We start from the raw sequence: 15,496 nt of genomic DNA on the forward strand, positions 1-15,496 counted from the left end.
AGGAGAATTAAGGAAAGGAACCCTATCAAGGAAAATTACCATGTAAGCTTTAAAACTTTGTTAGAATTACTTTACTGCAGGATGTTAGCACTGCGGAGAGCATCGCGGCACTTCTGGTTCACACGAAACAGATCTAGAGCTGGGCTGCACAGCTGTTCCTCCTTCTGCAGACGAGCCGCAGAGTTAAAATGCATCTCACATCCAGCAGCTCAAGCCTAACTAGAGTTTTTTTTTTTTTTTTTTCCTGTGTTTTTGCCCTGAAGCACCTGGCATGCCATGATTTTTGCACATGCTTATTACTATGGGAGTCACGGTGAATGAAAAGATCTGGTGCAGAAGCTGGACTAATGAGAGCAACTCCATTAACAGTAATACACGTCATCAGACGCACACTCGGCTTCCACTTCTAACTCCACATCTTTCACTCTATTTCTATCTATTTCTCTCGTTCCGTTCCTGCCTAATAAGCTCCATTTTCCTGATTCACTCTCTGCGCGATTCATGGAGAAAATCAGCGGCTCAGTGGACTGTCTGCATGTGACACTATAATTAGCTCCATCAGGCCATGGCTTGCGCTGAGCAGAAATAGATGTCTGATCCAAATCCGTAAGTGTGTGTCCGTATGTGCGCTCGTGCTCACCTCTACCAGATTAAAGGCATGTTAAAACAGTGCACCGGAGCACTTCACACTGACTGCGGGGCTAGATTGATTGTCCACTGTGTTGGCAGGCACAGAGGGCAGCTCAGAATAGAATGGTAAATCAGCTCAGTGATTTAGGTGCTGTGTGTGTGTGTGTGGATGCATAAGTGCGTGTGTGTGTGTGTGTATGCACACAACCAGGCCTCATCTGGTGACAGTCATTGCGAACATGCAGGTGTTCCCAAGTGTCATCGGCACCGTGAGGGTCACACGAGGGCTGTAATTATTCCAATCAGGAAACAGCAGGGGCTGTCTGACCCACTGATGGACTCATCGAGATACTCCTACACTCTGGGCTGTAAATCTGTAATGGGCTGCAAATGCATGCGCTCCCTCACACACAATAGCCTATGAATTATAATTTTTTTAAATAACACACAAACAAGTACCGTACACTGGAGCCAAAGCTAAATACGCATCAAATAAATACACATGTGCTAAATTTAATAGATAAATGAACATCGTGTTACCAGATGGAGTAACACGATGTGCTGAAGTTAACATAATGAACTGACAAGATACGGTCATTGTTTTGATGTTTTTTTTAACAGGATTTCAACCCTCAGTGTTCCAGCTTATTATTCGGTAGCTACTGTGAAACTAGTGTTAAAACCATCATTACAAAAGAAATCAATGTAAGGCTGAAAACTCATAGGAATTCAAGAAGCCCATTTTGTGTTTTATAATGATTCTACATGTAAGGCATTCTCAGACTTGTGGTTTTTCTGTCTCAGAAACCATACTGGTGACTCTATAGTGTCTGACATCCACTTTAATATTTAATAGTGCCATAGCATCTACAGTATTGTAAGTAGAGTAGAAAAACAAAACCATATAAATGATATAAGGAAAATAAAATATAACACAGAAATATTATAAAGCATAAATACTGTATATATTTTTTTAAACATACAATAATTTCTGTAATATATACTGTATGTAGTCATGTATGAATACTTCTTAATACACTTTAGCGAAATCTAATTAAATTAAGTTTTAGGTCTTAGGTGACTTAGGAAACTTTAGATAGATGGATAGATAGATAGATAGATAGATAGATAGATAGATAGATAGATAGATAGATTTTTTATTAATTAAAAAAAAAAAGTATTTCAGATTTTATTTTTGGGTCATTTCATATGTCTGTGTGCCTAAATGCACTGGGTATACATGGAATGTAGAGTATATTTACACATAATCCACTTCATTAGGTACATCTGTTTAACTTCTTCTTAATGCAGATATCTAATCAGGAAACTTACCTACAGTATCCTCACCCATCCAAATTTCTATAACATCGTATCCAATGTTTTTTAGATCTAATCAAATCGGATATCATAGGGGATTGGGTCAGGGGTAGCTCAGTGGTTAAGGCGTTGGACTGTTGCTTGTAAGGTCCTATTGGCACTTTTGGCTCCTTCAGCAAGGCCCTCAACTGCTCAGATGTATAATGAGATAAAAATATAAGTTGTTCTGGGTTAGGGCGTCTACCAAATGCCGTAAATGTGAATGTGTTGGTGTAGGGAGCAAACGAAGCCATTTTTGATTGTTTTTTAAAAATAAAGGATTGTTGCGTGAATTGCATAAAATAAGTGTTGTACAACTAAAAATAAATAAATTGTGATTATCTATCATCTGAATTGAAGGTCAATGCAATAATGACTGATTTAGGATTAATTGTTTCATATAAAATGCATTAAAACACTAAATGTTACACAATTTAGACAAATGTCTTATGCTCCTTTTAACAAAGTGTGATCTTTCTTTCTACAGCGGGAACTACGTATATATTCGGGCGTGACGGTGGGCTGATCGTGTACACCTGGCCACCCAATGACAGGCCGAGCACGAGGGCGGACCGTCTCGCGGTCGGCTTCAGCACGCAGCAGAAGGACGCCGTGCTGGTCAGAGTGGACAGCTCATCTGGCCTTGGAGATTACTTGCAGTTGCAGATAGTGAGTGCTGTGTACACACACAAATACACTCACAGCAAGGTTGCCAAATCGGATGCTCTTTTTTTTTTCCTCTTCAAAGAGATGTGGCCAATTACAGCTGCTTTAAAAAATCCCAAGTTGATTAAAATTAGGGTGGGATCACTTGCTTGATCACACTTTCTTCCAAACAAGCGATACAATGCAAACACACAGAAACTCATCAGCCAGATGATCAGAAAGCGTTGGTGCAAATGGTTAGAATGATGATGTTTCAGGTCTCTTCCCACATACTGAGAACAGCTTTACACACAAATGTTCCAGCACTTTCACATTTCTAGCATGAATAACCATGACAGCATGCAGTGAGTTTTGCAGAGAGTGCTCTCCTCGGCTCTCTCGGCTTCACACAGCACTTTGATGGGGGCCTGCATCACCCCTGGGACAGTGGGCTGTGCTCATTTATTGTGCTTCTCCTCTCTGACTCTGCATCAGATTATGAGGAACACAGGGATATACGGCGAGGAGGATGAGACGGAAAGGGAAAGAGCAAAGAGATGAGCTGGTAGTGGTAGAATGTTCCTTTCTTTTTTTTTTTTTCTTTTTTTTTTAACCCACCCTTTCTGTAATCATGAAGCACTACTCAGAACAATCAGCCTCTCTCTCTCTCTCTCTCTCTCTCTCTCTCTCTCTGAGGGGTGACATCACTCTGCATTTCCTCCAGCTGAGCCCTTGTGATTTTTACAGACTGCAGTTGAGCACTGGTGGCTGAACATATAAACATGAGCACAGCTTCAAAGCTTCTGTCTTAGTCAATGTGCTCTCATTTATACACACACACACACACACACATGCGCGCGCACGTACAAATGCAGCTCCGCCAGCTAGAGACTATTTTACTAGCCTGGTTTTAAATATATCATTGCTACATGAAATAGTGAAACGCCAGCGTGCTGACATGTACAGTAAGAGAGGTGTCCGAGCATAGAGCAAATATTCGCCAAGATGGTCCTCTGATTTCATTTTACCCCCTTTTTTGGCTTGTTCGGTCGGCTTTTTCGCATGGGACCAGCCAATACCGCCACGTATCAGCCCAAAAATCTGATCAGTTGAAATTGTTCGAAGTGTTGTTCCTTACTTCTTATCCATTCCAGGAAAGTAATAAGACTAGAATTATCTTAATATTTACGTACATTAATCATCAGGAAAGGGCGTATGCAGCTATTTAAAGGTCAAAGATATGGCATGGATTTATTTGCATTCAAACATAGCTCGACTTACAGAAAATGATTAATATTCACCGTCACAAACAAGGTGCTAAGCTGTACCTCTTTTTTAGCAGGAGAAGTACCTTTAAGGTCATATATTATATTTTTTGTACACAGATTGTAAATCTTGCAGCTAGAAATATGTGATAAAGTGAAGCTTTGAATGTTTTATGAAATGTTCAGGACCACAGTGCAATGAAAATTTAATGATACAGTACATGCTATATATTATTTTCAGCAGTAACGTACAATATCTTGTATTCTAATACCATTGCAACAAATATGCTTTTTGTTTTATGTCAGTTTTGTGTATGTGTGTGTGTGTGTGTGTGTGTGTTACCACCTCGTTACATTGTAAAATCAAGTAGCTGTTAATTTGTGTAAGTGTGCAGCCTAATGTTTAAATGTGCCGCCATAGTTTTAACATTTCTTAATACGTGTTCATCTTGCATATTTTTGATGTATTAATTCCCAACCCAGCATAAAGACATTTTCCTAAATGAATCACCAAAGCGTAGGAGAGGAAATGTACCGTACCTGCATCATCGTTAAGTGCACTTCCAGTATTATTGACACCGCTGCCAACACCTAGTGTCATTTTTTTTTTTTTTTACCCATAATTAATTGAAAAGTGCTTTCCCCTGCTGTCTCATTAACTGTGTTTAGACACCAGTTAGATTAAGGCTGTCAGTATTGACATTAATGGACCCTGTGGTAATGTTGCTCTAAGCTTTGATAAACCTGCCGGAAGGCACGGAGGGTATCATTATCCACTGACCGCGTCCGTGAAAAGTGAATTAACCTGGGCTCGCTGACCATGTTAACAAGGAGGCCATGATGTCTCGATTTTTCAAACGGACAGCGTCACCTCCGCGTTCAGTCATGTGCACGACCCTCAACATTTGTGATCGAGTTCATTTAATCCCATCATATCATTATCACTGAGCCGTTCATCATTCCTCACTTCCAAGCATTTACTCATTTGCTGCCTCTTAATGCCAAAACATCAGAGACAGAGAACATTTGGGGGGAAGTAGGTGGAACAAATAGGGGCTTTCTACAGTGACGACTAACTAAAGTCAATACCCAACAACTCTAACTCCGTGGTGGAACTTGAGTATTTTACAGTCTTTAAAAATGTCATTTAAAAATGCAAGAGAAGAATGTTTTTACGCCTTAGAAGATAAGCTAATCTTTGGGTGTCTGGTGTGTAATGTAGTGTATCATCATAAAAATGATTAAATTACAAATGTCTGTGACCAAATTGCCCAGAATAGTGTTATCTAGTGTACATATAATTTTAATTTGACACGTTACAAAACATAAAATTAATGCACCGAGTCACTTTTTTATTACGAGTCTAGGAGTCACATGTACGTGTCCACAGTCAGGCTCAGTATCATCACTCAGTATCAAGTGCCTACAGTATTGTAAGGACTATAATGATGGGGGGAACAAAGCAAATCTTTATCATAATATAATTATACGTCTTACTGTTAAAAAGTTTGGGGTCACTTTTTAATTCCATGATCGTTCCTGATATGTATTGCTTTCTGCATTGTAAAGGAATGCTAAAGGCGTCCAAAAAATGCATTCATCTCATTTGAACAGTTGATATTGAGATGTTTTTGCTACTTATGCTCTGTAAAGACTTCATAACACCTCTAATCTGAGGGGCTGTTAATTGGTCATTTTTCAGGCTGATAACTCTAAATGAACCTCTCATCTCGTCTAGAGGTAGGTTTTGGTCTCGCCCTCCTGGGACGGCCTTCATAAGAGCCAGTTTCATTATGGGTGCTTGACGGATTTTGCAAATGCACTTGACAATACAGTCCTTGCAAGAACTATTACAGAAAGGCTGACCTCTGTGTCTTAAAATAACAACTAACTGTTGTTTTTCTTGTTGTTACATAATTACCTAATCCCATATGTGTTATTTTATAGTTTTGATGTCCCCAGTATTGTTGTAGAATGTAGAAAATAAATCACTAAAACAAAAACAAAGAAATTTGCAAGTGACCTATATATATATAGGTATGCGTCTTATTTCTAGAAAAACTAAAAGTAAAAGCTAGTAAATAAACAAAAAAAATATATAAAGACATTATAAAAAATAGATCTTTAGAAAAAAGATTTACTTACTCACTCATCGTCTATACCGCTTTATCCTGGGTGCACCTGGAGCCTGTCCCAGGAGGCTTAGCACACAAGGCGGGATACACCATGTACAAGATGCCAATCCATCGCAGGGCACACACACATACAGACACACTCATTCGCACACTATGGGCAACTTGTGGAATGCCGTAAACCGGAGTATCTGGAGCAAACTCACTAAGCGGGGAGAACATGCAAACTCCATGCACACAGAGACGAGAATCGAGTCTGGCCGGGAATCGAACCTAGACCCTGAAGGTGCAAGGCGACAGTGCTAATCACTACACCACCGTGCCGGCCTAAAATTTACTTGTGTAAAAAAAAAGAATAATAATTAAATGTATTTTAATGTGAATGTAAATGATTTAAATGTTAGCAGAAAGGTATTGACTTTAGAAATTCACACATACTGGCATACCAGTTTGCCATATTCTGTGCTTGATAGTGAGGCTAATGGTAACATTAACTGCAACTGTTCTGACCCATAGCAAAACAAAACAGACAACAAAACTCTCTGTAGTGCTTCTGTAACAGTTATAAGATTCACCATTCAGTCGGAGTCTGCAAGGCTAAGGGCGGCCAAAAGACATAATTATACATTTCCAGGCCTAGTTGTTTTAACTTGCCAAGCTGGCACACTCCTGAATGCCAAATGTGTGTGTGTGTGTGTGTGTGTGTGTGTGTGTGTGTGTGTGTGTGTGTGTGTGTGTGTGTGTGTGTGTGTTTGTGTGTGTGTGTGTGTGTGTGTGTGTGTGTGTGTGTGTGTGTGTGTGTGTGTGTGTTTGTGTGTGTGTGTGTGTGTGTGTGCAGCTAATGAACCTGTGAGTCTTGAAAATTGATGGCAGACAAGGTCTAGCTCAGCAGGAAGGCACACGGAATACGCAGATACTGAGAAATTCTGATAAAGCGACCATAGAAAGGAGAGAGGAAAAGAGTAATAGGAATATGAGAGATAAGAAAGTTATGATATAGTGGTCAAGATTAGTTCAGATAGAGATGAGCTGAGATGAATAGATTAACATTTGACAAGGCTGTGGGTGGCGGTCCCACGTTACAGTGAGCTCATGAGGATCAGGTGAGAAATTACATGTCAGAGTTCTACATTACTTCGTGATTTAATCCATCAGCAGGGTTTATGTAGAGCTCTACAAAAGACTTTTTTTTTTCATAAAAGGAACCCAGGGTATATTTCATTTTATAGTATTTGTATCACTGGACAACAGAAATTATTCAGTGTTCCACTCTGATTGTTGATCCGTTTCCTATAGCAGACGCTCTGACGTTATTCCTGCAATGATTTGCATCAGTGTGTTTATTCTAGTGTTTTATCGTTTCTAGTATTGATATAAGGACACTGATGCTTGTACAGTGAAAGCTCCACATAAACAGTTTAATAAACGCGTGATCGCTGATGTGGAGAACGCTTCTGTGATATTTATTAAGCAGTTTTTTGAATGAGCCTCCAGTCTTAGCAGTTTATACCAGAGGTAGAGCTTTAACTTTTTTATTTTTCTTACATAGGGATGTCTTAAGTCAGGATAGAGGATAGGAAGCTACGTGAATAACATTGCTATAACATACAGTAGGTACAGTAATAAAAAAGCATTCCATGACATTAAACATAGGTTAAATTAATGTAATGTATGATGCACTATTGTTAATAATTAATAAATTACTAAATGTTGCAGTATAAAGGGGCAAAATATTTAGAACAGATTAACCATCAAAAAACAAAATGTTTTAGCCCTTTTTTGCATTACTATGTATTAATGAATTGATTCATTATAACATAGTAATGCAAAAAAATGGCTATATCATCGGAATATGATAAATTACGTTTCATTTCATTTTCATCAACTATAAATATTATATAATAAATATTACTGATCAAAAAAATTGATCACATAGGCAAAGATATATTACTACTACTTATAATAATAATAATAATAATAATAATAATAACAACAGCATTTATGTGAAAGAGTTTGATGTGAACATTTACACATTTAAAAGTAATGATAAATTTGCTACATGTTCTACATGACATATCCGAACACACACCCAAACACACAATTTGTTGTCTCAATCCTCCACCATCTACACACACCAGCGGGATGTCCATATAAGGGGTTTTATTGTTGTTGTTGTTGTTGTTGTTGGTTTGGCAAATCAGTTATTGCCAATGTTGCATTTCTGGCATGGATCCGTGCACCTCCAGATCAGACCATTTTTAAAAGTGTTCCTACTGTGAAATCATCCGATTCATGATGGTAACAAATAATTTAAAATAAATTAAAAAATCACATTAAACCACAATGTGATTATTTTACCATAACAGGATGCCCTATAAAGTGATATTCCTTCCTTATCTTTTGTATGGGCAAAATTGCAAACACCTTGTAGTGATAAACCGTACCGCCACTATAGCAATAACCCTCGCCTGTGTTCATTTCTTGGAACACTTCGATTCTTTTATCCCCATGTTGGATAAACAAATAAAACTAAGCCATGACACTAAAACTCTGACCAGTCTCCAGAGTCTCGAAATGAATTCTGCTTAAAGCATTTAATCATCCGAAGCAAGTTTGGAATTATTTCAATTTCCCTCTATGGACAGAAGCCCAGCTTGGCCATTTCCCAATTTTACATCCCCTAACTGTCTTAATCACTTTTGTAGCTATAAGGCAAAAACATCTGAATGGAAACACCACTACGGTGTAAATATGCCTGTAATAAACCATATAGCTGTTCCTATGAGTGCTGTTTGCGAAAAGCTTAAAATTTGCACTATTACACGACCAGGCAAAATATTATTTTAAATGAAAATGAAAAAAAAAAAAGGTGAAATTTTCACTCAGGGAAAAAAAAGGAAGAAAAGATTGCTCACTTTGTTGTTTAACAACTTGTCAGTTTTGAGCTGAAGCATCATCCAGATCTAACTATTAAAGTCTAATGACAGGTGGATGGGGAAAAAGATAAAAATAGCAGGCTGCTAGTATATCCGTCTGGGTACAGATTTGTGGAAGGGACTGATAGGAAAGTGCTTTATGAGATTTCATCTCTGCTGCTGGGCTCTCAGAGAATGGGAGATGAGCGCTGCAGGGACGGACGGCGATGAGAACACGTCTGGATGGCTTCCGGCATTAAGAGGAAGTGGGGACGAGTGCTATTCTCAGAGGAACCCAAACAGAATTTTTTTACTTGTATGGTCTAGATCTGTCTCTCATAAGGACAGAAATTTGCTGTGTGTGTATGTGTGTGCGTGTGTGTGTGTGTGAGAGAGAGAGAGTGTGCTGTGGATGATTTTACTTAGCACATATTCTGCACACACTGCACACTGGGTTCTAGTCACATCCCCGGACTTGCAGAGCCAGTACATTATGGCACATTCATTATGGATAGTGTCGAGTATGATTGTGTTATTTTGATATCGCCCACTATTTATTTATAAAAGCACGTATCGCTTTTCTTTGTGTTTGGTCCAATTAAACACTCTCCCTAGGCATTAGCCGTAGGCATTAGCCTGAGTGTTGCAGAGAGGCTCTTCATGTAAAATGGCTGAGGTTTCACAGTTGCTCTGCCTCATTTAGGCTGAATGCCATGGCGCCTCAGCACACACACACACACACACACACGCTGTCACATTCCAGCAGCTACAGCCTGCACTATTCGCTAAATGAGACACATCATTAGTGGCTCCTGAAGCAACACTGTATCAGGCCTTCGGGATTTGGCAGCTGTGTGTCTTTATGTGATACACGATGTACGTATGTGTGTGTGTGTGTGTGTGTTTGTGTGTGAGTATTCATCACCTTACATCAGTAATTGCTGTCCATGCAACACTGCAAACATGCAAATGCATTAAAAATCCATCCATCCATCGTCAATACTGCTTATCCTGTGCAGGGCATAAATGTCAAATCACGCCCCAGTCACACACTACAGGCAATTTGGAAATGCCAGTCAGCGTACTTCTGCATGTCTTGGAAAGTGGGAGGAAACCTGAGTACCCGAAGTAATCCCAGCAAGCACGGGGAGAAGATGCAAACTAGAGCAACACACACAGAGCTGAGGCAAAATTCGAACCCCTCTGTACCTGAAGGTGCAATAATAATAATAATAATAATAATAATAAAAATAATCATAATAATAATAATTGTTATTATTATTATAATAACTTATTACTTTGCATTTACTTACTGAGTAACACCAATTACTCCAAAACAATTATAGCTTTAATGTATTATTCTGCCTTGAGCTAGAGCCACAAACGCTAAAAAAAAAAAAGCTGCAGTTTTGTAACAATCATGTAATCAGACCCGCTTTACACTCGCCACTTTCAGACTCATTGTAATCTCTGTTTTCACATGTTGGAAACAATTGCCTCATTTTGTTTTTTGGCACGAGGAGATTGTAGCCATTCACAGTGAGTTAAAATGCTCCATCAGTCAGTCAGGGTGGCACAGAGGCTGTTGCCTAATTGCACCACAAGAAGGGAGAAAACTCAGGAGGCTGCATTCACAACAAAATTCATCATGTGTATGTGGGTGTGTTTGCATGGAATCGGTGATGGTCCTTGGAGTCAAAAACAGAAAACTAATTTCGCACAATAGACGGCATACATGAACAATATCCGGCACACACACACAATATTCAGTGATTTTTGGAAACGTATCATAAGTAATACTAACATAACTAAAACCAATGTAACTAAAGTGCAGTAGGCTGGAGGATTAAGCTGTGTTTGGATCAGCAGTGTTTGTTCAGACCACAAATGCACCAGTTTAAGAGACGAACAGTTACAGAATTAGAGACACGTACACAATCCCAAAACAGTCACATTATGTCAAAGTTTTGCTTTTTAGATAATACTTTTTTTATTACGAAATCCTCCATTCCTCCAGAGAGCACAGAGACCTGGTGGTGGGGTGTATAATATAAAGTAGGCTTAAGAGTGCTGTACAGTAGGAGAAATGTATTAAATCCAAAATTCATATTCAGCCAAAATTGGTTGATAAATATCTCATCTCCCTGAGACAATCTCAATCCTAAGCTTTCCATAAGAGCACTTTACTAAACACTCTCTGAGCTGGTTACCTTAATTGTAACAAGCATATATAGCCCATATATTTTTTTTTACTATAAAATTGTTTTATTTTTATGTAAAGCCACAGTATATTTTAGGGGTAGAAGGGAAATCCTGGTGTCAAAGTAAGCCTGAGGCTTCTTACAATGTCACAGAATCTTCCTTTAAATCTTCTTAAAATAGGATTTAAGGAGTTAATCAAACTCACCCAACTGGCCATAACTTCGCACCGACATAATACGGTAATAAACTTGGCATTAAAATAGAGTTTATTGGACTACAAATCTGAAAATATGCATAAATACAGTCATGAAAAATGGGACTTGATACCTGATTTGATGTGCCGCGTCACATATAAGGTTTAAGACAGTGAAATAAAAAAGTAATTAAATATGTTTTGTGTTTTTTTAATTATTTGTTATTATTAATATAATTTACTTGATTTTAAGTGATCAAAGCACCTTATTCGGTTGATCACAGTTATCTTACTGATTCTGCTTGAAAATGTTTCATTTTTGAAATTTTAAAACAGTTTGGATAAACGGATAAAACCAGCATTGCTCGAGATAATGTCACTTTGATGCTCAAACCATTTTTACCCTGTGTAGTCACTAAGAACTGATTTTGAGTCTCCTTTGTAATTTTTTTAAAGCAGTTCTTGAACCAGTTTCTCACAGATGAAAAAGCCATCGATTGACTACTGTATATTTATTATAATCATTTTATTATTTACTTTATGCTTCATGTACAGAACACCACATGGTGAAATGTACAACCCAAAGCATTTATTGTTTCATAGCAATTTGGGCTTTGGTGTCATGGCTCATTTCCTCTATCATCTTTTCTGTCTTTCGCCTCCAAGGCATCAATGTTGGAGCTTTTTAAGTGAAGTGTGTCTAATCTGGGACACTGTTTCGCATGGGACAGAATGTAGGACAGAGACATCTCCGCAGTGCTACTGGAATCTCTTAAACTATGGCCTCGTACATGCTTCCTGTAATTAAGCCCAGTTTGAAGCCAAAGGGGGTAAAAATCACGGCCCCTGTTCACACTCTGTTGCAGCCCGTTGTTCTTATTTGCTTATTCCCAGAGAGGCAGTGGAGCTGCACTGTAATGTGTTTACTTTCTTTTTTACTTTTGCGGTCAAATTCAATTCTTTCCTTTGTACTTTTTCAATCTGTAAGTTCCTCCCTTCCCACCAGAACAATGTCAAGGAGCCTTTACAGCACGGCCGCCGGGTCGAGGTCATCCTCTGGCTCCGAGTGGATGGTGAAAGGGAGGTCAGTCTCCCATTTAGAGCGGAGCATTGTACGTCACGGCTCATCAGAGCACAACCTTTTTTCTCCACATCACTTCACTGGGCAAAATAAAAGAAAGCAAAAAATGGACAGAAATTGGAACAGGGAAGAATGTTATTAGAGAGAGAGAGAGAGAGGGGCTGAGGTGATGAGGGTGAAGTGCAGGCAACGTCTTATTGACACTGGCTGTAAGGAAAGGCTACGGCTAACAGACAATGTGGCCTCATTATGAGCTGTGATGAGCTAGAGGAACATCCTGTCTCTGCCCGAGCAGCGTCAAGTAGGATGAGCGACTCTGCTCAGACTGAGATCTGCTGAATTTAGAGCCCGAGACAGTCAGAAGAGCCGTGTCTCTCTTGGGGAAGGTAATGAATGAACTCTGGTGTCAGGCTCGGCCCTGTGAAAAAGCTGTGAATGAGTCATGTTCACGAATGGATTTGCTCTCATGCCCTGCACTCATATTTTATATTTCTGATTATTTATACCTAGCACTACAATGCTGGTTGTAGTGACAGTTTCAGCAAAAACAGGGTCTGAGTGGGGTCGGATAAAAATGCTTTCTGACACTTTATCTACAAAAACAAACAGCAAGCGGTGCACATGCAAATAGAGCAATTATGAGAAGAGGGCAGCTTCGTATGCATGAGCACTGCCGTGTGTGTTTGCATCTCCGTTTAACTGTGATGACAGCATAGCCATTACATCACATTTGATAAATTAATTAGATACGTCTGCTTTTTCTTTTTTTTTCTTTTCTTTTAACCCATTTCCATGGAAATGATGGAAGAAAAGAAAAAAAAAAAACACATTGCTGTATCACAGTTTGACCAAACAGTAATTAATATTTGAGGCCATCTAGTGGTGTAGATGTGTATCACATTGCCTTATGTACATTAACAGTCACTGACAAGAATCAACATATAAACCGCAACCTTATGTTCAATAACCCAGTGAGCCGCAGATTAATAGGTGTAAAATGGCCACATTAAAGCGATTTTAATATGAAATATTTATATATGATTTGTTTATGTAGCATTTTTATTAAATCTTGAATAAAAGTTAGTGCTGCTGTGTTGTTTATTATCATTATGCATCATATTTATTACAAACGAATCGAACCCTGACATGAACGAATCGAATAATGCATTAAGTCATAGTCCTGTCACACATCACCACTTCTAACTCTCATGCCTCTTTCGCCTGCAACCTTCAATTTAAAAAAACAGCACATTAAACCGAGCAGAAAAATCAAGGAATAATTCCTCCAGCATCCTCGTTTGACCTTCCCTCATTAATATTCAACCTCCTTATTAGTGTCAGTGCGGCTGGAGTGTAAGTATTAAGTATTCACTGTTTTTAATTTGGCCGCGTATCAATTCATGAATACCGAATGCCATTAAGAAACGGGATGCACGAATACAAGGAAGAAAAGTACATCTTAATTCGTCCTCCGTCATGCATTTCCTTCACGTAGCAGCCTAATTAAAATAGAACCCGAAGAGATTAACTTATGAAATATAAATGCTGCTATTTGAGAGTCCATTATAGTGTCAGTAAATCTTTTTGATGCATTGTGCTTGCAGATTAATTACGCATGGACCAGTAAAATATGGATTTGTTTTTGTGTTCAGTGAATCATTTTAGTTACAGCATTGTTTGTTAATATAAAGAAGAAGAAGTCTTTAAGAAGAAGTGAAAAAAAAAACTCACTATTTTGGAAATCATGTTCACACATAGACATACGGTTTGTTATATTTATGTGCTAAAATAAGCCACTGAATAGCAAATTAATTATACTGTATATACTGGAGAATAGACGGCATGCTGAACAATACTGTGCATCATTATTATTATTATTATTATTATTATTATTACTACAGTTTTTGACATGTTTAACATTTTAATGCTTTTCTCCTTCTTTCTTGCGTTTTGTGCAGGACAAAGGCAATATCAGAGTGGTGTTCAATGTGGGCACAGATGACATAAATATTGAAGAGACTTCAAAGTTTGTAAATGATGGAAAGTACCACATAGTTCGCTTTACAAGGAGTGGTGGTAATGCCACTTTGCAGGTGGACGATCTACCAGTCATTGAGCGATACCCAACAGGTAAGCCCCTTCACATCAATTCTGTTACTTTTTTTTATCCACACACACACACACACACAAACAAACAAACACACACACACACTCATAGACATTCGCAATATCAGTAATAAAGGCTGTTGGAGCTTTGGACCAGACTTTCAATTCCAGGGTTAAGGACAAAATTCATTTTCCGTCTGTGGTTATTCTTTCTCTCTCAGGTCTAAAATGGTAACCCTGCTCTCCTTTTTAAATGTCAACAGTGATGATGGCTGGAAGGACAGGAGAGAGAGGGAGGGGGGGTAGTGGGTTATAAGGCTGGAAATGTCATAGAACAGGTTATCCAATTCAGTAGCCTCAGAGCTGGCGGGAGAAGCCCAGACAAAAGCTTAACTAGAGATCAGAGATGAGGAATAATCCTATTGCTCTCGTTTGTCAATCACAATAAAAAGGGAACTGTTTGTTTTTGGTTAATGTCAAGGTTTTTTCATAGATATCACTTCCATTATGCAGATGAATTCGATCGCAGACTTCAAGCACATCCTCAATTATGCTTGGACAGGGAGAGAGGAGCGAGCTGACAGAATCAGATCCAGTTTGCACTGAATCAGTTTGACGGCAACCCCGTCTTTTGCATTCCCCCGGACTTATTTTTCTCTTCCCCTTCCAAGCATTTTCGAATATTTGACTTGCAAACTCATTAAATCCCGTATCTTAAGTTTATCGTTAAACCGCATCACCGTTCCCTAAAGGTAAAGATAAATCAAACAATCATTACAGCCTTGGATGTGAGTTTCTGCCCAAATCCTCGATCAGATTCAGCGTTCATATAAAAGGAACCTAACAGGATTACTCTAATCCATGGTCAGATATTTTGTATTTCAAGCAGTCCAAGGCAAGGCAGCTAAAAGAATCAGGCTTTCTCACGTTTACATCATCCGGCATACAGCGTCACTGGGTTGCTTTTGTGA

The 15,496-nt window shown here is 38.7% G+C and overlaps 1 protein-coding gene across 12 annotated transcripts in view; it reads left to right on the forward strand.

Annotated features, from left to right (window-relative positions):
- The window catches only part of nrxn1a (neurexin 1a), a 172,947-nt gene that overhangs the window by 134,215 nt on the left and 23,236 nt on the right, over nt 1–15,496 (forward strand). For all 12 annotated transcript variants that reach the window (XM_053511427.1, XM_053511429.1, XM_053511434.1 and 9 more), the window contains 2 exons: nt 2,474–2,655; nt 14,378–14,549. In XM_053511427.1, the coding sequence (XP_053367402.1) occupies nt 2,474–2,655; nt 14,378–14,549 (354 nt within the window). The remainder of the gene's footprint in view (nt 1–2,473; nt 2,656–14,377; nt 14,550–15,496) is intronic.

Source organism: Clarias gariepinus, chromosome 14, assembly GCF_024256425.1.
Source record: "Clarias gariepinus isolate MV-2021 ecotype Netherlands chromosome 14, CGAR_prim_01v2, whole genome shotgun sequence".
NCBI classification, from domain to species: domain Eukaryota; kingdom Metazoa; phylum Chordata; class Actinopteri; order Siluriformes; family Clariidae; genus Clarias; species Clarias gariepinus.